Source organism: Prionailurus viverrinus, chromosome F1 (assembly GCF_022837055.1).
Source record: "Prionailurus viverrinus isolate Anna chromosome F1, UM_Priviv_1.0, whole genome shotgun sequence".
Lineage (NCBI taxonomy): Eukaryota > Metazoa > Chordata > Mammalia > Carnivora > Felidae > Prionailurus > Prionailurus viverrinus.
In genome coordinates, this window is record NC_062577.1 from 2,520,429 (window position 1) to 2,546,113 (window position 25,685).

Below are 25,685 nucleotides of genomic sequence, written 5' to 3' on the forward strand. Positions count from 1 at the left end.
CACCAAGCACCCTCATTACTTTAGGACACGCTTAGCTGCAGGGAAGGGTTTTTAGGCACCAGGAATGGACGAAGCAGGGAACCCGCGGCACGCAGCCTTGCCCCAGGTCTGCTTACCTCCGCGATCAGGTCATGGAGCTCTCCTTCGCTCGGGCAGCACCCTAGCGACCTGATAATTGTTCCGATCTCTCTGCGGAAAAAATGGTCAACAGTTTTAGAACATAAACTTTGGAAAGCAAGCGCTGTGTTTCTCTAAACAAGGTCAGGGCAGATGTAGCACCGAGGTCACTCAATTAAGTCCTACCTCGTGAGGACAGCAGATACTTTTCCGGGGGAAGGAAAAGGCAGACAGGTGAACCAAAGGGAGAAGAAAGAAGTGTTTGTGGGGATTAGCCCGAGCCCAAATCAGAAAGTTCTAGAAAATGAAAACAGGGGAGGGGGGTAAGGAAAAGAAGTGTCAGGCACTCACTAGCTGATTTTAAGTTAATTAGCTGTTTCAAACCTCAGTTTCTGCATCTGTAAAATGGTGACAACAATATCTCCCTCAGAGGTTTGTGTTAAAGTCCACATTAGCGGCAAAATACTGAAAAGCGTGGCCCCTAGTGTCAGATTGTCAGGGTTCAGATCTGAGCTCCATCACGTGCTAGGCTGCACAGGTTAATCTCTGGGTGCAGAAGCCTACCCGGTGGTTAAAACCTAGTGACTTCGTGCAAAATACTTAGAAAGGGGCGGGGAACACCCTAAGAGTAAAATAATACGAACTATCATAATATAAAGCATAGTTCTTGCTTTATATTATGCAAGATTTATTGAATGGCATACGCTCAATAAATATTAGTTACGCCCCTGCCCTCCCCAGAATGATGTAATTCAATTCAGCAAATAACCTAAGAAAAGTATAAATTCTATTCGGTACTCCCTAGATGTGAAGAGAGGGGATTTAGAACAGATTATTAAAGATTTCCACTTAGGGGCGCCTGGGTGGCGCAGTCGGTTAAGCGTCCGACATCAGCCAGGTCACGATCTTGCGGTCCGCGAGTTCGAGCCCCGCGTCGGGCTCTGGGCTGATGGCTCAGAGCCTGGAGCCTGTTTCCGATTCTGTGTCTCCCTCTCTCTGCCCCTCGCCCGTTCATGCTCTGTCTCTCTCTGTCCCAAAAATAAATAAACGTTGAAAAAAATAAATAAATAAATAAAGATTTCCACTTAAACTTATTAAAATTAAAGATGTGATATTTGAATGTTAACTTAATTTCACAAATATGCACTTGAATAGAATTTTTAAATATTTATTTATTTATTTTGAGAAAGAGAGGGAGAGAGGGAGAGCGTGAGCAAGGACAGGGAAAGAGGCGGGGAGAGAGAATCCCAAGCAGGTTCCGAGCTGTCAGCACAGAGCCTGATGTGGGGCTCAATCCCAGGACACTGGGATCATGACCTGAGCCCAAATCAAGAGTCAGACGCTTAACCAACTGAGCCACCGAGGCACCCCACTTGACTAGAATATTTTTTTTACCACTCTGGGTAATAATGATGGTGTTATACTTACTCCCTATTTTACTGAGAAAACATTTTTTTTTTTAAGTTTATTTATTTATTTTGAGAGAGAGGGAGGGAGGGAGAGAGGGAGGGGCAGAGAATCCCAAGCAGGCTCCACTGTCAGTGCAGAGCCCCATGCGGTCATTAGATCATGACCTGAGCCAAAACCAAGAGTTGGATGTTTAACTGAGTCCCCCAGGCGCCCTGTGAAAACATTTAAAAATGTTTTTTAAATGTTTTTATTTATTTTTGAGATGGAGAGAGACAGAGCATGAGCAGGGGAGGGGCAGAGAGAGAAGGAAACCCAGAATCTGAAGCAGGCTTCAGGCTCTGAGCTGTCAGCACAGAGCCCGACGCGGGGCTCGAACTCACGAACCGTGAGATGGTGACCTGAGCTGAAGTCGGACGCTCAACTGACTGAGCCACCCTGGCACCCCTGAGAAAACAGTTTAAATTAGAATGTTAGGCTTCTTCACTTACAGAGGCTGCGGGATGAGCAGCGAGGGGAAAATCAAAAGTCTTTAACTGCGGAAGACGGGATTCTTAATTTTCATTTACTGATTTTCCTTTGTAACAAACACGGCCCACTATACACGCCACGTCTTCCTGCGGACTACGTTTCACACCCACCGGAGGACCTCAGTCTGTACACTTCTGCATTGTTTCTCCCGCCCAGGTCCCACGTGAAGGCAGGATCTGAACATGATGGTGTGCATAGAAACTGAAGCATTTTACAAGACTATACTTTCGAGAAGTCCCTAAAGATGTGCCGTGAATCTGGCTAACACCGAACTAGTAAACATATCGTTGTAACATCAGACTGGCTGCTGTATACATTAGACCAAAGAGAGGCAGGGACAAAAACATGATTTGGTAAGTATTCACAGATTTAGCCCTTCCATAACCTTCCGGGCCTTTTGCTATGTGCATCAGGAAACTGAAACTCCAGGGGCGCCTGGGTGGCTCAGTTGGTTGAGCATCTGACTTCAGCTCAGGTCATGATCTCGTGGTTTGTGAGTTCGAGCCCCGCGTCGGGCTCTGTGCTGACAGCTCAGAGCCTGAAGCCTGCTTCAGATTCTGTCTCCCTCTCTCTCTGCCCTTCCCCCACTTATGCTCTGTCTCTGAAATAAACATTAAAAAAAAATTAAAAATACATAAATAAATAAAACATTAAAAAGAAAGAAAAGAAAAGAAAACTGAAGAAACTCCAGAATCAGAGGGACCCGAAGAAAAGCTGGTTACCCTACACCAGAGGCAGGGGTGGGGGTAGGGGGTGGAGAGGGGACCTGGAACCGCCTGCGGGCAGGCGTGTAGGACAGCGGCCCTTTCGTCCGTCTGGCTACTGAGCACTGCGCAGGTGGCTAGCCCAAACAAAAACAGGCTGTAAGTGTAAAACACAGATTTCAAAAACTGAGCACACACACACACACACAAATGTAAAATATTTCATCGATCATTTTTAAATTGACACATGTTGAAATGACAATATTTTAGACATATCGGGTTGACTAACACTTATTACTAAAATTAATTTCACCTGTTTCTCTTTTGCCTTTTGTTTCCTTGTGGCTACTAGAACATTTTAAATTATCAGTCCAGGGGCGCCTGGGTGGCGCAGTCGGGTAAGCGTCCGACTTCAGCCAGGTCACGATCTCGCGGTCCGTGAGTTCGAGCCCCACGTCGGGCTCTGGGCTGATGGCTCGGAGCCTGGAGCCTGCTTCCGATTCTGTGTCTCCCTCTCTCTCTGCCCCTCCCCCGTTCATGCTCTGTCTCTCTCTGTCCCAAAAATAAATAAACGTTAAATTATCAGTCCAATACTCCCTATTTCTGGAAATGGCTAGGAAGAGCTGCCATCACGAGTCAGACGTTGAGAGGTACACAGAAAGAGAGAGAGAATCACCTTGCACCGTGTCAGCAAGGTAATCATTCTCCCTCGTGCCTCTCTGAGAAGCGTTAACCAGGTGTTTGTTTGTTTTTTAATCTTTTCATTTATTTTTTGAGTCTGTCCGCAGAGAGCCCGAGCAGGGCTCGAACTCACGAACCGTGTGATCATGACCTGAGCCAAAATCAAGAGTCAGATGCTTAGCCGACTGAGCCCCCCCAGGTGCCCCTGAACCAGGCTGCAACGAGCCCTCGGTCGCTGCCAGCCCCCACGACACAGGAAGGGCTGACTATTAGGTGGCGGGCCGGGCGGCGTCCACCCCCAGACCCGACGCACAGGAGGGCCTGAGCGGGAGGAAGGTGCGGGCCGGAGACACAGCTCTGGCAGCGAAGCCGTGGGCTCTGACGGGAATGTGCTGGCAGGAAGACACCAGCCAGGGGTCCAGGAGGAACTCTCTAGAGGGCCCGCGCTGACCCAGCGGTACGAGGAAGTGGCCCGCGTTAGCCACGGAGGAGAGGAGCCAGAGGGGAGGCGCGGACTCCGCAGAGGGCCGCGTCCAGGGAGCTGAGGAAAGACGTGGGGAAAGCGAGCCTCATCTCAGTGTCCCATGCTGCGGAGAGCATGGGTTTAGGGAAGGAAGATCAGTTGTGATATTTGAGGAGGGAGGGCGGCGTCGAAATCAGACTGCACGGGGTCCGGGAGGATGGGTCCGGGGAGCGAAGGGGAGGAAGTGATGTCTAGGGAGGGGGGCAGAGGCGTGGGGCCAGGGAAGATTCTGTAAGAAACGTAAGACCGGAGGGAGGTGGGCACTCACGAACGCGGATGGGCAGGGGCCGGCGCGGAGAGGGCTGGAGAGACCAGGGCTCGCGAGGGGGTGCTCCTGGGGAGGTGGGAGCACTCAGGGGGCACACGGCTGGCCCGGGGCCTGCCACCCGCAGGCTCCGTGTCAGAAGGGCAGGTCCTTCCTTCCCGCCTGGAAAGGTCTTCTCTACCCCTCTGGCTCCCCTTTGAAGAACCGATCACCATGTCTCCTCCCCTGAGTGAATCCAGCCAGGAAGACCCACTTTGCCCACGGAAAACAGCTCGTCTGATGCCCTCCAGCCACACAGGCGCTACTTTTCTCTGGCCCTCAAGCACAGAGCCTGACTCCGCTAAGGGGAAAGGGCAAAGCTTCTGGGGCCGATGAGTCCACAGCGGCCTGAAGAACAATACAACTCAAGAACTCACCCCGAAGCCCTACAAACTGGCCCTCGAGCTGTGGGCGGCGGCGAATTCACTGAGCATTCGTGCTCCTTTGCTGCCGTCAACCAGTCAGACCTGCCGTTTCCTGTCCTGGATTCTGGGCCCCTGAACCTTCCATCCTGCCTGCTCTATTAATCCCTAACCCTGAGCAACTCCCCGGTTTCCTTCCTCTGCTCCGGCAAAGCACTGCGGGAAGAAAAGACCTAACAAAAGGATCACGGGCCGCTGCAGATTCACGCCGTCCAACATCCAGCGTCCCGCATGCTGCCTAACCCCCTTGCTTTCGCTTCCTGCTGCTTCCCTAGCAAACTGCCCCCCAAACAGCCATTCTGAATCATCTCCGGCCTCACGCTCAAAACCACAGGTACGTCCAATCTCAGCGGAAGACCCCACCGGCCTGTCACCTGCGTCCCCCCCCATGCGAACCGGGCACGGCTGACCCGCCGACCACCCGCTCGGCCGGCCCAGGCCGCACAGCTACGCACCGCAGCCTGGGTACAGGCAGCTCACGGCTCTGAAGGAGGCAGAGTCCAAGACCTGGTGAGAACCCTGCTCCCAGCTTGTGGATGACCGCCTTTCTCCGTATCCTCCCATGACCGACAGCGAGCGGGCTCTGGGTCTCCCTCTTCTTTCAAGGGCCCCAATCCATCGCGGGGACCCCACCCCCGTGACCTCATCTAGACTTAATCACTTCCCAAAGGCCCACCACCTCCAAACACCATCACGTGGGGGGGCAAGGCTCCATCATATGAATTCGGGAGGGACACACATCCGATGGCGGGCGCCCCCACGACAGGCCCGGCCCCTGTACCGCCTTCCAAGTGTGTACAAGCCTCCCCTCCTCTCCCTCTCAGCCTCCGAGGAACTAAAAGTGCCCTTCCCTAATAAAGCTCACCCCTCTCCATTTTCCTGAGTTCCAGGCTGGGCTCCATTTCTCCCCCCCAGCATGTATATACATTATTCAGTGCCCCTCTCAGTGTGCATAGTCTTAACCCCCTCAGTCTCGGCTCTTTTTCTGGACACACTTGCCTCCCGCTCAACATCTTCATTCAGCCCTTTACTAGTGGCTTCCTCTTTTGCCCTGAGATATTCACGTAACTTCCCTCTCTTAAGACATTTCTAACAGGTGCCTTACCGCCTCCAACTACTCTCCCTCCGCTTCCTTTGCTAGCACAGCCCTTGTTCTAAGTCGCTCATCTTGGGGGCGCCCGGGTGGCTTCAGTGGGTGAAGCATCTGACTCTGTTTTCGGCTCAGGTCGCGATCTCACGGTTTGTGAGTTGGAGCCCCACGTCGGGCTCTGCACTGACAGCGTGGAGCCTGCTTGGGATTCTCTCTCCCTCCCTCCCTCCCTCCCTCTGCTTCTCCCTTGCTCTCCTGCACACTCTCTCTCTCTTTTAAAATATATAAATAAACCTTACAATGAATAAATCACTCATCTTGTAACTGTCAGGACACCTCCCGCCATCCACTGTAGACCTGCCGGCCTAGCTCTTGGCCACATGCTCCGTCTGTCCTGTCTTAGCCTCTCCACCCCTCTCTTCCTCCCACGGTCCCTCAACTGCCCCCTGCCTGGACCCCTGGTTGCAGGATGACCTCACTGTTCAAAGTGTTACAGGGGCCTAAGAGAAGAAACCCACCACTCGGATCTGGGCAGAGAGAAGCCTGCCACTTGGATGTGGACAGAGAAAGGCCCACGGCTCAATCCTGGACAGGAGAGGCCCGCCGCTCGGATCTGGACAGGAGAGAGGCCCACCGGTCATCACAGCACCGGCACCTGCAGGGAGAGAGGGACAGAAAGCCTGTGCAGGGCGGCAGCAGTGGGGGACTCGAGTGGCAGGCAAGGGGAACACAGGGTTAAGGCGGCCGCTCTGGAGAGGCACGCGCAGCCTCTGGCCAGAAGCTCGAATTCAGTGCAGCCGCCGGTCCCGCGGTCCCCACGGAGGCCTTGACCCCTCGCGACAGTCCCATGGGGTGTGCGCCTTGCCCTCTCCATTTCACAGACCAGGAGACGATCCCGAGATGTTCAATAACTTACCAGGGCCACAAATAGCTGCGCATTCTAGCGCCCCCAGAGCAGGGGGCCGGGGCTGCGGGCCCAACCAGGGGGCAGGACAGCGACACAGGAGACTGACCGGCCTTCCGGCTGGGAGCCGTCACCTCCTCTGGGACTTGGAGAAGGAGACCCTGCAGCCCACTCCCTCCCCTCCACCACCTGCGGGCTGCAAGGGGAGTGGTAACCGCGCACAGGGTTTCACCAGCGGGCCGGGCTCTGTTGTCAACTGCTCTAAATCCTCTTACCCGCTTCCTCCCCAAGGCAGCCCTGCGAGGACGACCCACCAAAACCAGGCCACAGAAAGATTGGGTAACTTCCCCAGCACCCTGGGAAGTAGTGGCTGGGATCCCGACACACACAGGCTGGAATCCACACGCCTCAGCCCTGCACGCCGCCACCTCTCATAAACCTGATCCAGTATGTCACGAGACGGAGGGAACTCGGGGACTGTGACAAGGCGCCTCCAAAGAAGAGTGGAGGTTCCATCCCACGGGAACCTTGAAGGCAGATCCAGGGCGCCAAACAGACGACCCAAGGGACAGAGTTGGCCCTCAGATAAGGTTTTGCTCAGCGCAGTGTTGGTTCATAACATCCGTGTCTTCAGGAGTGCCCCAGGCTGTGTCCCTCGCACATGCACATCACAGGCCTGGTCCCTTGGGAACCTGGGTCTATCACTCCTGGAAAATAGCAATTTTGTACGGTAGGGATTTACCTGCAAGAAGCGGGGGAATGAGCCAGTGACCTCTTAAAGTTTTCTCCCCAGGGGCTCTGATTCTAAGATTATACTTACACACACACACACACACACACACACACACACACACACACGGGTGGCTTATGTAAGTGAATATTCTTGCTCTTAGAAGGTACACACTGGAGGACTTCAGGGGAAAGGTCACAGCGTCTACAGCTCACTCTCAAATAGTCCAGCAAAATAAAATAATAAAACGTATAAATACGTAGATCGTGTAGATGTGGTGTGTGTGTACGTCATAAGAGAGAGGGAACACAGGCAAAAGCAAATGCGCCAGAATGTTAATAACTGGCGCATCTAGGGGACCGTACACAAGAATTCCTTCCACGCGCCACTCTTGCTGTTTGTCTAGACGTGTGAAATTTTTTAAATAAAAAGTGTTCGTGAAAGAAAATAATAACAAGAAGTGGGTGCCTGGCTGGCTCAGTCGGAGCATTCCACTCTTGATCTTGGGTCATGAGTTCGAGCCCCACGTCGGGCATGGAGATTAGTAAAAAGTAAACTTAAAAAGGAAACACAAGATAAGGACATTTCATTCTCAGGCAGGAAAACCAAAGTAGAAAGAAATAACAACAGAAATCCTGCCTCATATAAACTGTCTGCAAAACAATTTACTTTTTTGTGTTATACTATATTTATCATGTTTGGCTTAAAAAGTTGATTATTGGGACGCCTGGGCGACTCAGTCGGTTAAGCGTCCAACTCTTGATCTTGGCTCAGGTCACGATCTCACGTTCATGAGATCAAGCCCCATGTCAGGTTCTGTGCTGACAGCGCAGGGCCTGCTTGGGATTGTCTCTCTTTCTGCTCCTCCCCTGCTTGTGTTCTTTCCTCTCTCTCTCTCTCAAAATAAATAAATAATTTTTTAAAAAGTTGATCATTAACGGTATCTTAGTTTACAAGAAAATACGTTAGTGACAACATTCTTCAATTTCACAACAAAATCAGTTACAATATTCTTAACTCAGTACTTTAGCATTTAAAATAAAAACCTGGGGGCGCCTCCCTGGCTCACTTCATAGAGCATGTGACTCATGATCTCAGGGTTGAATTCAAGCCCCATGCTGGGTGTACAGATTACTTTAAAATGGAAAACCCAACAGACTCCACCAAAAGTCTACTAGAACTGATACATGAATTCAGCAAGGTCTCAGGATACAAAATCAATGTACAGAAATCAGTTGCATTCTTATACACTCATAATGAAGCAACAGAAAGACAAATAAAGAAACTGATCCCATTCACAATTGCACCAAGAAGCATAAAATACCTAGGAATAAATCTAACCAAAGATGTAACAGATCTGTATGCTGAAAACCATAGAAAGCTTATGAAGGAAATTGAAGAAGATACAAAGAAATGGCAAAACATTCCATGCTCGTGGATTGGAAGAATAGATCTTGTTAAAATGTCAATACTACCCAGAGCTATCTACACATTCAATGCAATCCCAATCAATTGCACCAGCATTCTTCTTGAAGCTAGAACAAGCAATCCTAAAATTCCTATGGAACCACAAAAGACCCCGAATAGCCAAAGTAATAATATTGAAGAAGAAAACCAAAGTGGGAGGTATCACAATCCCAGACTTTAGCCTCTACTACAAAGCTGTAATCATCAAGACAGCATGGTATTGGCACAAAAACAGACACACAGACCAATGGAATAGAATAGAGACTCCAGAATTGGACCCACAAAAGTATGGCCAACTAATCTCTGACAAAGCAGGAAAGAATATCCAATGGAAAAAAGATAGTCTCGTTAACAAATGGTGCTGGGAGAACTGGACAGCAACATGCAGAAGGATGAAACTAGACCACTTTCTTATGCCGTTCACAAAAATAAACTCAAAATGGATAAAAGACCTCAATGTGAGACAGGAAACCATCAAAACCCTAGAGGAGAAAGCAGGGAAAAACCTCTCTGACCTCAGCCGCAGCAATTTCTTACATGACACATCTCCAAAGGCAAGGGAATTAAAAGCAAAAATGAACTATTGGGACCTCATGAAGATAAAAAGCTTCTGCACTGCAAAGGAAACAAGCAACAAAACTAAAAGGCAACCAATGGAATGGGAAAAGATATTTGCAAATGACATATCGGACAAAGGGCTAGTATCCAAAATCTATAAAGAACTCACCAAACTCCACACCCGAAAAACAAATAATCCAGTGAAGAAATGGGCAGAAAACATGAACAGACACTTCTCTAAAGAAGACATCCAGATGGCCAACAGGCACATGAAAAGATGCTCAACATCGCTCCTCATCAGGGAAATACAAATCAAAACCACACTCAGATACCACCTCACACCAGTCAGGGTGGCTAAAATGAACAAATCAGGAGACTACAGATGCTGGCGAGGACACGGAGAAACAGGAACCCTCTTGCACTGTTGGTGGGAATGCAAATTGGGCAGCCGCTCTGGAAAACAGTGTGGAGGGTCCTCAAAAAATTAAAAATAGATCTACCCTATGACCCAGCAATAGTGCTGCTAGGAATTTACCCAAGGGATACAGGAGGGCTGATGCATAGGGGCACTTGTACCCCAATGTTTACAGCAGCACTTTCAACAACAGCCAAAGTATGGAAAGAGCCTAAATGTCCATCAACTGGTGAACGGGTAAAGAAATTATGGTTTATATACACAATGGAATACTATGTGGCAATGAGAAAGAATGAAATATGGCCTTTTGTAGCAACGTGGATGGAACTGGAGAGTGTGATGCTAAGTGAAATAAGCCATACAGAGAAAGACAGATACCGTATGTTTTCACTCTTATGTGGATCCTGAGAAACTTAACAGAAACCCATAGGGGAGGGGAAGGAAAAAAAAGAGGTTAGAGAGGGAGGGAACCAAACCATAGGAGACTCTTAAAAACTGAGAACAAATTGAGGGTTGATGGGGGGTGGGAGGGAGGGGAGGGTGGGTGATGGGTAGTGAGGAGGGCACCTTTTGGGATGAGCACTGGGTGTTGTATGGAAACCAATTTGACAATAAACTTCATATATTGGAAAAAAAACCAACTGAGAACAAACTGAGGGTTGATGGGGGATGGGAGGGAGGGGAGGGTGGGTGGTGGGTATTGAGGAGGGCACCTGTTGGGATGAGCACTGGGTGTTGTATGGAAACAAATTTGACAATAAATTTCATATTAAAAAAAAATAAAATCAAAATCAAATCAAAAACTTGGCAGCACTGGATAGATCTAAGACATTGTGTTTCATGAAGTACAAGTTGCCAGGAAGCTGGCTATCAGTCTACTATTCCTTGCAGGTAAAAGTACCTGGAGAAGACGGAGCCCCCCAGTGAGGAAGGCAGCACCGTGAACTGCTCCTTGTGGGCACAGGACCAGAGCAGTTTCTCTGCCGGACTCTTCACCGAGCACAGGGCTCAGGCTCGCTACCGATGGGACAGCACCTGCCAGCCACAGTCAGATCCACTCTGGCCCAAGAAGGCAGCTCACTGCACAGGCGCCCCTCCAGCCTGGATCAGCAGGGGGAAGGCAGAGGGTGTTTAAGTACTACTAACCCTTTCTCCTCCGGTGTGTTCTTTCTTCAAATGACAATGCATTAGGTGAATTTATTTCAAGAGGCTTCCCGCGTTCCCTGAGAGGAGAGGGGAGGGGAGAGGTGGGGAGGACAGGAGCAGGAAATAGAGAGGCAAAGATGCCTCTTGTTGTAACTCGTCCCGGAATACAAGGCCAGAGGCACAGAAGACCGGACGATCCCGAGAGCTCCTCTTACTTAACGATTCTGCTGCCAATAACACGGGACTGCAGCCGAAGCAGTCAGGTGGGCTTCCAGAACCCCAGATGCCCGGGAGGGGGCTGGGGTCCTGGCCATCAAGGAGGAAACCATGTAACTCACAGTTCAGCCTCAGGAGCAGAGAGGCTCCTAAAGGTGAGTGAAGAAAAACGGGGGAGGGGCGCCTGGGTGGCGCAGTCGGTTAAGCGTCCGACTTCAGCCAGGTCACGATCTCTCGGTCCGTGAGTTCGAGCCCCGCGTCGGGCTCTGGGCTGATGGCTCAGAGCCTGGAGCCTGGTTCCGATTCTGTGTCTCCCTCTCTCTCTGCCCCTCCCCCGTTCATGCTCTGTCTCTCTCTGTCCCAAAAATAAATCAACGTTGAAAAAAAAATTTTAAATAAAGAAAAACGGGGGAAAAAAAGAGAGAAGGGCAAAAAAGAGCAGAGGCCAGAAAAACATCAGGCCATGAATTTCTGAGAAAGAGACAGAGGTCTAGAAAGGAGGAGAACCGAAAAAGAAAGAGCAAGAAAACACTGAAGGAGATGAGATTATAGCTTTCGGAGACAAGGAACAGAAATTCCCAAGCTTAATGATGAAAATAAAAGACAGAAGTTCAGAAAGAAGAAATGACAAAGATACCAGACAACTGGAAAGTTGAGCAAAACTGTGAAATAAAGTGGTACAGTTACATACAACATTAGGCTGATCAACCCACTTTACTTGCACAAACCGGGACTGTGAATCAAGCGAAACGATTGAAAATTATTGTAAAGTATCTTTTAAGACTACTCGTAACATTAGTCAATCATTAAAGTCTTTTACGGTTATTAAAATACCTTTTAAAGCAACTATTTAGGAACTTACTGAAGTCAATGTAGTAAAATAAAACTAAAATCGTTTTTGTTTTTGTTTTTTAAATTTTTTTTAAACCTTTATTTATTTTTGAGACAGAGAGAGACAGAGCATGAATGGGGAGGGGCAGAGAGAGAAGGAGACACAGGATTGGAAGCAGACTCCAGGCACTGAGCCATCAGCCCAGAGCCCGACGCGGGGCTCGAACTCACGGACCGCGAGATCGTGACCTGAGCTGAAGTCGGACGCTTAACCGACTGAGCCACCCAGGTGCCCCTAAAATCGTTTTTGAATTTTAATAATTTCTTCCAAAGTCTTTTTGTCAGGCGTTTAGAAGAGAGTCCAGAGAAACGGCGCAAACGCAGGTGCGTACAATGGGGAGTGTGCTGTTTTCAACTGGTTCCTCAAGAGGGAAAAGCCCTGATTGGAAGCATCTGCATTTCCACGGTGTCAACACAGCCATCTGGGCCAATTTTGAGCTGCCAGAGTGAAGTCACCGGGGGAGGAGGTGGGAAGAGATGTTCCCGGTGTCCCCAGCACATCACCGCACGGCACCCCAGCACACGTACACGAGACAGATTTGCAACAACGTGGATGGAACTAGAGTGTATTATGCTGGGCGAAATAAGTCAATCAGAGAAAGAAAGATATCATAGGATTTCACTCATATGTGGAATTTAAGAAACACAACAGATGAACATAGGGGAAGGGCAGGAAAAAATAAGATAAAAACAGAGAGGGAGGCAAACCATCCGAGACTCCTAAATACAGAGAACTAACTGGGAGACGCTGGAGGGGAGGTGGGTGGGGGGATGGGCCTTGAGGAGGGCACTTGTTGGGATGAGCACTGGGTGTTGTATGTGAGCGATGAATCACTGGGTTCTACTCCTGAAACCAATACTACACCGTATGCTAACTAACTTGAATTGAAATCGAAAAAAAAAGCGTAAGAGTCAAACGTGGTACTGCAATTAGGAAGTAGCCACTTTTGAGTATTACCTTTTCGTTGTTAATAAGCACCTTCATTTTCGCATTTTATAAGAACAGCCTGGAAAAGTACAGAGGGCTTGATGAGTCTGGGTGACGCCCTCACGCAGGGGCCGTGCTAATCTCTGCCCCGTTCCAAACTGGGTGTCAGTGCCGCCCCAGGGAGCACCTTTGTTTTTTTCAATATAATTTCCTTGTAAGTTTGTGTAATTGACTTGTTCCATAAATGAGTGTGGCGGCGCCTTGCAGGATCCCTGCAAACCTAACCATCATCTCTGTGAGTCAGCGCTGGACCTGATGTTTCTAGACAGGTTCATCCTCTGAACGAACGAGGGCCCACTCACTGAGTGTTGGACCGTGTTTCTGAAACAGAAATTCGGTATGTTTATTGTAAAAAAAAAAAAAAGAAAAGAAAAAGAAAAAATCTGTTTTTCCTTTGGAAAATGTTTTTCTTTCTTTTAAATCAATTTCGTGGGGTTTTCCTTTTCTTAATCGAGGACCCCTGACTTTTGGTAGCATTTTCCAAGAAAATGAAAATCAACATTCACATAAAGTCTTTAAAAATCTGCAGGGCCATTTCATCCGCTTTGGCAGAGGAGACGTTGCCTCGTGTCGATAAGAAGTACGAACCAATTCCAGAAGCCTTTATGGTTAAATACTACGAATTTGTTTCTGTACTTGCACTATATATAATGCGTAGACGTGGGGACAAAATCGTTTCAGAACATATGAGTCACAGGAACGTTGCCCCAAAGTGCTACCGTTTAGGTTATACACAGCCTGTGTGACCAGGGCCTGGCTGGTCCTGGCAGGCGTCCAGTGGGTGCAGTACCACGTTCCTGACACAAGGTGGAGCCAGTGCCACGGAGCTAGGCCCTTGGCGAGTCTTCCGCGTAAGGGCAGGCTAAGGTCAAAATCGTTCCAAGTGAAGACCCCGTTCAGGACAATTGACGCAATGCTAAGGGACAAAAGATAGGCAAAATATTTTACCTCCTGTACGGAATAGCGGATATTCGGCGACGTATAAGAGAATGCGGAAAGCGATTCAAAAATTTCTAAGAAGGAACAGAGCGGGACTCGAAAATGATTTCCATTTACTTCGTAAATATTTGCCAAACACGACTGTGTGCCAGGGACTGTTCTCGGTAGAACAGCCGGCAGAAGGAAGACCCTGCCCTCGCACTGGGCGTCTTTCACAGATTGATCTTCTTTTGCAAAGCCGTGAAATGAAACCGAAATAATGGCTAAACCTCCTTACTCAGCACAACTGCTCTATTAAAAAAAAAAGGCTTATTTTTCCAGAGGCCCCTCTAGTCAAGTGAGGATCGTTTTCCCACTGCTAAAATGTGCTTTCCAAAAACCTCTGGGCTCTAACCGGTTACAGTATTATTTCTCGTACAGTCCTATGTGCTAGAGGTTCCAGCCCCCAAGTGAAGGACTCGGGGTCCCCTGTGTATCACAGAAAAAAACCTCTAGCAAATATTGGATGCTCTAGATAATAAATGACTCAACGGCACCTCTATTTTTACCGTGGGTGCTGTGGTTACTGTCATGAACCAGATAGACAAGGATCACCACCTCTGTCATTATTATCCTCAGTGCATTAGCCGGCTAGGGCGGCCATACCAGAACACCACGTCTGGGGGGCTTAAGCACCCCCCAGGTGTTTTATTTGCTCACAGCTCTAGAGGCAGGAAGCCCAGGATCAAGATGGTGGCACGGCGGGTTTCTTCTGAGGCCTCTCTCCCCGGCTTGTGGACGGCCACCTTCTCCCCGTGTCCTCACACTGTCTTCCTTGCGTCCGTGCATCCCTCGTGTCTCGGTGGGCCCAAATTTCTTCTTCTGACTCGGTCAGATTTGGGCCTGCCCTCATGCACTCATTTTATCTCCGTCACCTCTTTAGAGAGGTGATTATCTCCAAATAAGGTTACATTCTGAGATGCTGGGCATCGAGGATGTGACTTCTGGCTGGGGGAGCTCATCTTGGCCCCTGACAATAACAATAACGACTATTACGCTCCAACCACCCTTTTCTGGCCGCCATTTCTTGCCGGGACCACGGCAGTTGCCCACATCTAGCCACCGCCTCTGCTCTCACCAGCCACCTCCATCCACTCTCTCAGCAACCAGAACAATCTTTTAAAAATGAAAATTAGGGGCACCTGGGTGGCTGAGTCGGTTAAGCGTCCGGCTCTGGCTCAGGTCACGATCTCACCGTTCATGAGTTCGAGCCCCTCATCGGGCTCTGTGCCGACAGTTCAGAGCCCGGAGCCTGCTTTGGATTCTGTGTCTCCTCTCTTTCTGCCCCTCCTCCACTCATGCTCTGCCTCTCTCTCTCTCTCAAAAATAAACATTAAAATTTTTTAATAAATAAATAAAGATGAAAATTATACCACGCAGTTCTCCTGCTTAAAACCCCCAGGAGCTTCCCACTGCACTGATAACGCCGGTGAGGGCTCAACATAATTGGGGCCTGGCCACCCCCTGACAAGGTCTCACACCCTGGTCTCCAGCTGCCTGCCTCACAGCCACACCGTCCTCTGTTTTTCTCTAACACACTAGACCCCTGCCCCTTCGGAGGACCTTTTAATTTGCCCTCCCCCAGTTTTTCACATGGCTGGCTCCTTCGAACCTTAAATATCCTTTTTTTAATGTTTATTTTTATTTTTGAGAGAGACAGAGGAAGAGAGTAGGGGAGGAGCAGAGAGAGAGGGGGACAGAGGATCAGAAGCGGGCTCTGCACTGACAGCAGCAAGCCCGATGTGGGGCTCGAACTCATGAACGGTGAGATCATGACATGAGACAAAGTCGGATGCTCAACCGAGAGCCACCCAGGAGCCCCTCGAATCTTAAAGATCTTAACTCGAAAATGACCTCCAGAGAAATTTTCCCTGGCAGAGATCTACCCTGTTTCCGTTTCACCCCACCTCACTAACCCCTCATTTGCTAACACATCACCCTCTTTTACCTTCCCTAGAGCATTTCGTAACATCACCCTGTTTTATGTACTATATTTATAGCACTTTTTACTGAAATCTTGTTACTTGTATATTCTCTGTCTCTTCCTCTAAAATGTAAGCTCCGTGTGGGCAGAGGCCCCTCCCTGCTACATCCCAATACCTCAAAGGATCTCACACATAACAAGGACTCAGTATATATCTGTTAAATAGTACATGAATTTGTAGAACACTTTACAGTTTGAAAAATACCTTTCAATCAAAGAGAACTTTCATATTTATTCATTCATCTAATTCTCACACCAATCTATATTACGGGAATTTTTTTTTTCTTAAGTTTACTTATTTGAGAGAGCATGCTCATGTCGGTGGGGGGAAGAACAGAGAGAGATGGGAGAATCGCAAGCAGGCTCTGTGCTATCAGTGCAGAGCCCAACACGGGGCTCAAATCCATGAACCATGAGATCGGGACCTGAGCAGATCAAGAGCTGGACGCCCAACCGACTGAGCCATCCGGGCACCCCTCAATCCATATTATAATCCCCATTTTAAAAATAAGGACTCACCCTCCAGGAACATAACTAGTATGGAGCAAAATTGGAAGCTGGTTCCATTCTCTGATTCCTGAGATTCTGTCTCTCAGGAGTCTCCGCAATAACATTTTCTTAGAACCAATCACGGTGGCTAATGTGATTTGAGGTGAAAAGTAGTGGTAGAGAAAAAGTGGAACAGAACCACAGCGCCTTTTGCATATCTCTCCTAGATGTTTTGGTTGTAACAAGGGCTTAATAAACCTTTACTAGATTAATTAACTAAAACATCTTCCACTGCTGTGAAAGATCTAAATAATCCCAAGATCAACACCGACCAAATGGTTGCTCGCCGTCCAAACAAAACAGACAAAAAGCTCACTGTCCTGGAGTTTCTTTTTTAAAAAATAACACTGAGACACCATTCGGCAAATGTGATGGTAATCATTTGTTACACGTCAGATCAATCAATGAATGTGAAAATTAGTGGGCAAAGTTTGAAGAGAAAGGATATTTTGAAGTCTCTCCCCCAAGATATTTATGAGTTCCAAAGGGAAAAATAATAACTTCGTGGAGTGGTAAACCTAGCAGACACTTCCTCAAGCAAGCGAACAAGGTGAGCATCACCAGCAAGGACACGGCCACATCAAGTACCCGCTGCCGTGATGCTCTGAGAAGAATACAAAATCACTCCCTGGTATTCCTGCCGAAAAACGCATTACCTCGATCTGTGCGGGGGGGAGAAAGCGTCTGACAAGCCCAAACTGAGGGGCATTCTACAAAATCACTGAGCAGGACTTTTCAAAGTAACAAGGTCATGAGAGAGAAAGATGGGGGAACTGTCACAGGTTGGAGGACTGAAGACACTAGACAACTAAGTGCAAGGATTGTGTGTCGGATCCTGGAAAAGTTATTTTAAAATAATAACATGCCTTTTTCTCTATGGTTAAAAACTGGAGATTTCTTTTAAAAATCAGATGTTTTTAAAGAGGTACCACTTTTATACCTCGGAGATATTAGCCATTTGCAACGTAACATTTTCTCAGTCGTTTATCTCTTGATTTTTTAAATTTTTTCTTGAAATTTTTTTCTGATGTGGCTGAGCATGTCAATCTTTTCACTTTAGAATTTTGTTTTAGAATTCCAAGTCCATAAAGGAATTCATCTATATATTTTTTAACACTTAAAAAGTGTTCCATTTTATGCTTCGATTTTTGTTGCATATAGACTTTATCTTGGTATACAACTTGAAGTACAGATCTAATTTCATACTGTTTCGAATGGCTATTATATAGTTGTTGAGTCTACCTTTTCCCCACCTATTGGAGAAGTCACCCGTATCATAAATGAACTCTCTGTATGAATATTTCCGGATTTCCTGTTCTATTTCATTGTCTGTTATGCCACACTCCACTCGTTGTAAAAGACTTGTAATGTTTTACTATCAAATAAAGCTAAACTCACCTCCATTCTCTTCTTTATCAGCAATTTCTTGGCTACTCTTGCTTATTTGTTTTCCATGTGAACATGAAATTCACTTGCATAGCTCCAGAAAAGTTCTATTGGTATTTCAACCGTGGCCGTGTTGAATTTGAAAGTTGAACTCACCTTTATGAGTGCAAGTCTTCCTATCCAAAACACGTGGCACGTCTTTCCATTTGTTCAAGTCTATTTTTAGATCTTTCAGGTTTTCCAAAGGTAGCATTTGTAATTTTTTTTGTTATGTCTCTAAATTTTAGCTTTTTTGTTGCTCTTGTAGATGGGTCTTATCTTCCATGGTATCACCTAACTGGTCATTGTGTAGTTGAAGGCTCTGGAGTTTTGTGTATTGGTTTGATTTCCTACTGCTTTATTGGAGGGTTTTTTTTTTTCCCCATAGTAATTTTTCCACTGGTTCTCTCGGGTTTTCTAGATAGTTCATAATTTCTAGATATTTCATAATAAAGTTTAGCTTTATTTGATAGTAAAACATTACAAGTCCTTTACAATGAATGGAGTGTGGCATAACAGGCAATGAAATAGAACAGAAAATCCAGAAATATTCACAGAGAGTTCATTTATGATACGGGTGACTTCCCCAATAGGTGAGGAAAAGGTAGACTCAAATAGAGACCGTTCTTCTCTCTTCTGTCCTTCCCACCTTCTACCATTTCATGTCCAATATTCATGTTTCCATTACAACTTGCCTAATTGCGCTGGCTAAAGCCTCTAATGTTAAATAATAATGGCAGATATGGATATTCTTGTTTTTGTTCCTGACTTAACAGAAATGTCGATTGTGCTCTCTCGTTAAGAAAGAAACTGGATTTTAGGCTGAGATACACAGATTTCATGTTACGATACACGGATTTCCGGATCGACTTTACTGAGTGTGATTTTAGGTGTCAACCTGATTGGGCTTAAGGGATGCCCGTATAGCCGGCAAAATATTATTTCTGGGTTGTGTCTGTAAGGTTGTGTCCAAGAGATTAGCATTTGAATGGTAGACTGAGTACAGAAGATTGCCCTCACCAATGTAGGCGGACATCATCTAATCTGTCGGGGGCCTGAGTAGGAAGAGAAGACAGAAAGGCAGAAAAAGGGCCTATTTGCTGTATTTCCTTGAACTGAGATACCCATCTCTCCTGCCCTTGGACACTGGTGCTCTTGCTGCTTGGCCTTTGGACTCAGACTGAACCACATCACTGGCCCTCCTGACTCTCCAACTTACATACAGTAGTCACAGGACTTCCTGGTCTCCGTAATTACGTGAGCCAATACCTGTAATGAATCTCCTCCCCGCCCCCACCCCGCTCTACATACAAATATAGATATACAGATATAGACGTAGGTATAGATGATACAGACATGTCCTATTCTGTTTCTCTGCGGAACTCCGACATATTGAATCTTTAAAATTATGAGCATGCAGAATTCTGCCCGATGCCTCTTATGTGTCTGTAGACATGATCCTGTGATATTTCCTCTCAGACCTATTAATATCATTAAATGTAGGGGTGCCTGGGTGGCTCAGTCGGTTAAGCGTCTGTCTCTTGGTTTCAGCTCAGGTCACGATCTCATGGTTCATGAGTTCAAGCCCCGCATCAGGCTCTGCGCTGACGGTGCAGAACCTATTTGGGATTCTCTCTCTCTCCCTTTCTCTCTGCCCCTCCCGTGCCTGCCTCTCTCTCTCTCTCTCTCTCTCTCTCTCGCTCTCAAAATAAATAAACTTGAAAAAATAATGAAATCTATGAATACACTCCCAAACATAATACTATTCTTTCACTCCTGGAATCAATCCCATTTTGCCTTAATGTGCATTTCATTGCTTAGCATTTCCCTTATAATCTTTGTATAGATATTCATAAGTAAGATTGTTCTCTAGGAATTTTTCATTAAGTTTTTGCTATCAGTATTATACTTACTTCAGAAGAAGAATTTGGAAGTTTTCCTTCTTTTCTTATTTTCTGGAAGAAATTAAGTACCATTGGTACAAAAGTGTTTTTCAGGTTGGATGGAATTCTCCCGTGAAAGCACGTGGATTGAAGCCTTTTGGTGAGAGAGCGCTTTGAAAACTTGCCTGTTGATTCTACAGAAATTGGTATGTTTAGATTTTTTTACCTTTACTGGGTGCCATTTTTTGTTAATTTGTTTTGCTTCGCTTTTTTTGGTCCATTAACTTTTTGGAAAGTGGCTTTTAGTAAATTCACAATGGTGAGCAGCCATGACCACTATCTAATCCTAGACCATTTCCCAGAGAGGACCCCATACCTGCCAGCGGTCCCTTCTCATTCCCTCTCCCCTCACCTCCTCGTGATCACTATCTGCTACCCAAGTTGTCTTTCACTTGGCGTAATGTCTCCCGGGGAAACCCACATTGTCACGTGTATCGGTACTTCATTCCTTTTTGTGGGTGAAGAATATTCCATTGTGTGGACCCACCACGTTTTGTTTATCCATTCATCGGTTGATGGACAGCTGAGTTTTCTCCTTTTCGGCTGTTAGGAATAATGCTGCTGTTAACATTCATGTGCAAGCTTTTCTGTGAACGTGTTTTTTCATTTCTCTTGGGTATATGCCTAGGGATGAAATGCCTGGGTCCTACGGTAACTGTGTTTACCTTCTTGGGGAACGACAAAAGTTCCCTGACGTGGCTGCACCATTTCACATTCCCACCAGCAGAGTATGGGGGTTCTAATTTCTCCACATCCTCACTGACATTCATTATTTTACATGAAGAGGAATTATAGCCATCCTAGTGAATCTGAAGTAGTATTTCTTTACGGTTTTGATGTGTATTCCCCCTTAACAACGAATGATGTGTGGCATATTTTCACGTGAGTATTGGCCATTAAATATGTTCTTTGGAGAAATGTGTATTCGAATCCTTTACCCACTTTCTCATTGGGTTATTTGTATTTTTATTATTGAGTTGTAAGAGTTCTGTGCACATTCTGGATACCGATACATGATTTGCACATATTTTCTCCCCTTCCGTGGCAGACTTTTTATTTTCATTATGGTGTCCACTGAAGCGCTAAAGTTTCTAATTTTGATTTAGTCCAATGTACCTATCTTCCTCCTTCTGTTGCTTTGCTTTGTGTGTCATATCTAAGAAGCCACCGCCCCATCCTGGGTCACAAAGACTTAACATCTATGTTTTCTTCTAGAGTTTTACAGTTTCAGGTCCTCAGTGTAGGTCTCTTATCTAGTTTGAGTTATTTCTTATATATGGTACGTGGCAAGGGTCCAAACTTCACTTATTTGCATGGAAATACCCAGTTGTCCCAGCACCATTTGTTGCAAAGACTATTCTTTCTCCATTGGATTGACTTGCCAACTTTGCAGAAGATCAATTGACCATAAATGTAAAGATTCATTCCCCAACCCTCAACTCCATTCCACTGATGTACATGTGTAGCCTCACGCCATCATGTCAGTATCACAGGTCTTGATTACTGTAGCTTTGTGTAAATTTTGAAATTGGGAAGGGTGAGTTCAACTTTGTTCTTCTTTTTTGAGATTATCTGTGGCTATTCTAAGTCCCTTGCAATTCCATGTAAACTTAAAAAAATTTTTTTAATGTTTATTTATTTTTGAGAGAGACTGAGACAGAATGTTAGTGGGTTAGGGAGAGAGAGAGAAAGAGAGAGAGAGAGAGAGAGAGAGAGAGAGAGAGAGACAGAATCTGAAGCAGGCTCCAGGCTCTGAGCTGTCAGCACAGAGCCTGACGTGGGGCTCGAACTCAACGAACCACGAGATCATGACTTGAGCTGAAGTCATACGCTCAACAGATTGAGCCACCCAGGTGCCCCTATTTATTTTATTTTATTTTTTAATGTGTATTTATTTTTGGGAGGCAATTCCATATAAACTTTAGGACCAGCTTGTTGATTACTGAAAAAAAAAAAAAAAACGTGAAAGGCAGCTGGGATTTTGATAGGGATTATATTGAATCAGTTGATCGATTTGGGGAGTATTGCCAGCTTAACAATAGTTAAGTGTGTCCAAACCAGGTATACAAGTTCCAACAAATGATATTCTACTAGAAAGTTGCCCTTTACAGCTAGATTTTCAGATTTGCTTGCATAGAGTTGTACAAACGACTCTCGTGATATCTTTAAAGTTCCCATTTCGATTGTTATTTCAGCCCAGACATTTGTGCCTTTTTGTGCTTTCTCAAAACAAACACACAAACAAAAAACCGCCAAGGACTTTTCTTATTTCGACCTTTTACAAAGGACCAGCCCTTCATTTTATTCATTAGTTCCTACCATTTCCCTTTTCCAGCCCCATCATGCTTTATCTTCACCAAGCCCTCCCTTCTGCTTTCTCTCCTTTTGCACTTTTCCCCCAGCTTTTTCAGTCATATATTCTATCCATTTTCTTATGCTTTTATTTTCCTTGATCTAGGCATTCATGGGCTCTTATTTGGTTGTACCTCATGGATTCTAATGTCATTTCCATTTTCATATCTCATTTCCATTATAGTTACTTTCCAGAAGTTTTTGATGTCATTTCCCCTTTGACCTAAGAGTTGTTACAGGCTCTTAACATGTTTTCCAGGTCGAGCCCCAGACTTGGATAGGGATGAGATCTTCCAGAAAAGGACCTAAAGGGAAAAGAGGGATGGGGATGGACCTAAAAGGAGCTCCGAAGGAAGAAATCGGAGGTGTTGGATAAAAACAATAGGTGAACTTGGGGAAAACAAGGGAAGAGACAACCAGTGACCTCAGGAGACACCGTTTGAATGGGAATGGGTTTGGGGATAGAAGTCAAATTACAAAGTGTACATGAAGAATGAACAGGATGAAGGTTATCAATGAGAGCAAACCCTTTTTCTCATTAAGATTCTTAGCTGTGAAGAGAAAGACAAGGATAGGGCATTAGCTGGGGGTTTATTGGGTAGAAATGTTTTTTGTTGTTCGCTGTTTGTGTTTTGGTTTATAGGAAAGGCATCTTTAGAGTGGGATATTTTGGAATGACACTGAAGCCTTTCCATCCAACTCAAGGCACCCTTCCCCCAACCAAGGCGGCTAGCACATTCCACATTCACTGCCTCAGGGAAAAGATTACTCAGCACAACACAGAGATCTGGGTGAATCCAAGGAAAGCTTACTTATCCAAAGGGCTCATTACTTGAGACTGTGTGGCTAGGCCCTCGTTCTCTCCATGTCTGCTCCTGTGCTGGCCTCCATGTTTCTGCCTGGCATTAGGCTACGGGTTCCGGAGAGCCAAGGGTCTTGTGAGGTAGGAGAGCCCTCGAGGTCAGCTCTACGCTGCTCTTCTGTATGCAGTCCTGGGCTATCTGGGTTATGGGGCGGCTCTGTAAAGGCCACCACCACACACACACACACACACACACACACACACACACTGGTAGCCATTTTTTCCCCCAAGCTCTAGTTAAGATTCCTGGGAGCCGGGTTTGGGAATTCCTTTTGCCCCATATCCTTGTTTGTACCTATTACTGAAAGAACGTATGCCACGTTCTTCAAGTTCCTATTCAAGTCTTTGCTCATTTCACTGTGTGGGCTTTTTTTTTTTTTTAAGAAGCTCCCAGGTAATTCTAGGCCTAGCGCACCCAGAGCTAGAAACCACTGATCTAGTCCACATGTCAACCTACCTACCATCCTAGAGTTCTTTTTCTAAAAGCCCAAATCTGTTACCTCTCTGCATTTATGGATTTCTGCTGCCTACATAACAAAATCCAGGCTCCGTAGGGCACAATTAAGACCATTCACTGAATGGCCTCAATCCACCTTTGTAATATTTATTTCCTAACAACGCCACAAACCAGTACCTCTGGTCATAGGACTTTAATAGGACTGACACTGTAGGGGCACCTGGGTGGCTCAGTTGGTTGACTGTCCAACTTCAGCTCAGGTATGAGCTCACAATTTGCGAGTTCAAGCCCCACATAGGGCCCGCTGCTGTCAGAGCAGAGCCCACTTTGGACCCTCTGTCTCCCTCTCTCTCTGCCCCTCCTCTGCTTGTGCTCTCTCCAAAAGAAACTAAAACATTTAAAAAGAAGAAAAATATTAGTGACACTGTATATGGACCAAAGACAATGCTGTACACATTGCAGAACCCAAATGTTAAATACATTTTGTCTTCAGTAAATTTTTATTTATTTAAAAAAAAATTTTTAATGTTTTATTTATTTTTGAGACAGAGAGAGACAGAGCATGAGCAGGGGAGGGGCAGAGAGAGAGGGAGACACAGAATCTGAAGCAGGCTCCGGGCTCCAAGCTGTCAGCACAGAGCCCGACACAGGGCTCGAACTCATGGACAGTGAGATCATGACCCGAGCCGAAGTTGGACGCTCAACCGACTGAGCCACCCAGGCGCCCCTTCAGTAAGTTCTTAAACATAGGAGAGACGAGAAATAGAAGCTCTTAGTGAGAATGAAAAATACTTTTAGAGTTGGGAGAGCAAAGGAAAGATGGCCAAAATGAGCTCTCAGGGAAAGGCTGGAAACTATCACAAAACGCACTGGTACTTTTCAGGGGGAAAAAAAAATAGACATTTGGGTATCACTTCTCAGTAATTCAGAAAATGAAACCGAAGAAGGCTACAGGTCAGGAGCTGGGGTAGCCACCGTGCCTTTAAATTAACCAGAAGCTGACTTGAATTACAGCACTTGCAGCCTGGCTCCTGGCCTGGTTTCATCACTGCATTATGCAGTGACACTTCCAAACGCTCGTTTCTGAGTCCTTCAAAGACACAAACAATTAATTCCCATGCTCCTTGGGACCCTGCTAATGTAACCCAATCTCCTTTCACAGCCACTTGAATAGCACCCAGCACAGTCCTGTCTCTCTCACCTCCCCCAGGGAAAGGACAGATTTAGACACCTCTTACTATCTCTACAGATGAAACGGATGAAGTTTCCACCACTCCCTCCATCCAGAATTTGTCGAACACGGAATCCCACCGCCACAATTGACCATGGTGGACACCGAGTCACTGGCCCTGTGTACAATACGGAACCACTGGCTACTGATCGCCTCCCGCCCTTCTCTCTCCTCTCCCCTCCCCAGTCAATCTGGGGCCATTTCAAACAACTCCCAGACTTTCTTACGCAACCACAGATGTATCTGATCGCCACAGCCTGCGATTTGCAGGGTAAGTCGCGCAGGAGGACGTTTTTCACGTCACGCCTGACGGCAGTAGCAAAACAATGAAGGCTCTTCCTCTATTTCCCATCAGCCTCTTCAACCAACTTCAGCCTCGGACACAGCTCCCTAAGATACCTCGGCGCCCCAAATCCTTCCTTGGGTTCCTGTGGAGAAAGTTCCATAAGGCAACTCTGTGAGGATAACAGTCACCCCTACAACAAACTCCACCATCCAGGGGCTTAACACAACGCTTATGGAGGTGGCTTATACTAAAGCCAAAATGAGTTTTCTTGATCGAAGAACGGCTTTACCCCAAAGAATCATTCTGCTTCCACCTTGTGGCTCCATCACCTTCGACGCATGGCTTCCAACGTCACTCTATTTGCACGCATCAAGCCAGAAGGAGACAAAACACGAAGGGCCACGCACGGGAGGTTTTTAAAGATCAGGCAGAACTCCCGGGACATTCCACTGGCCGCAACCCAGCCAGGCGGTCTACCTAGACTGCACTTCTGAGCCTCCCGCCACCTTCCCAGTAGGGTGGGA

At 46.6% G+C, this 25,685-nt stretch overlaps 1 protein-coding gene across 1 annotated transcript in view; it reads right to left on the reverse strand.

The window, feature by feature from the left end:
• The window catches only part of EFCAB2 (EF-hand calcium binding domain 2), a 132,376-nt gene that overhangs the window by 27,692 nt on the left and 78,999 nt on the right, over positions 1-25,685 (reverse strand). Inside the window, exon 3 of the mRNA XM_047840954.1 lies at positions 117-189. Coding sequence (XP_047696910.1) covers positions 117-189 — 73 coding nt within the window. The remainder of the gene's footprint in view (positions 1-116; positions 190-25,685) is intronic.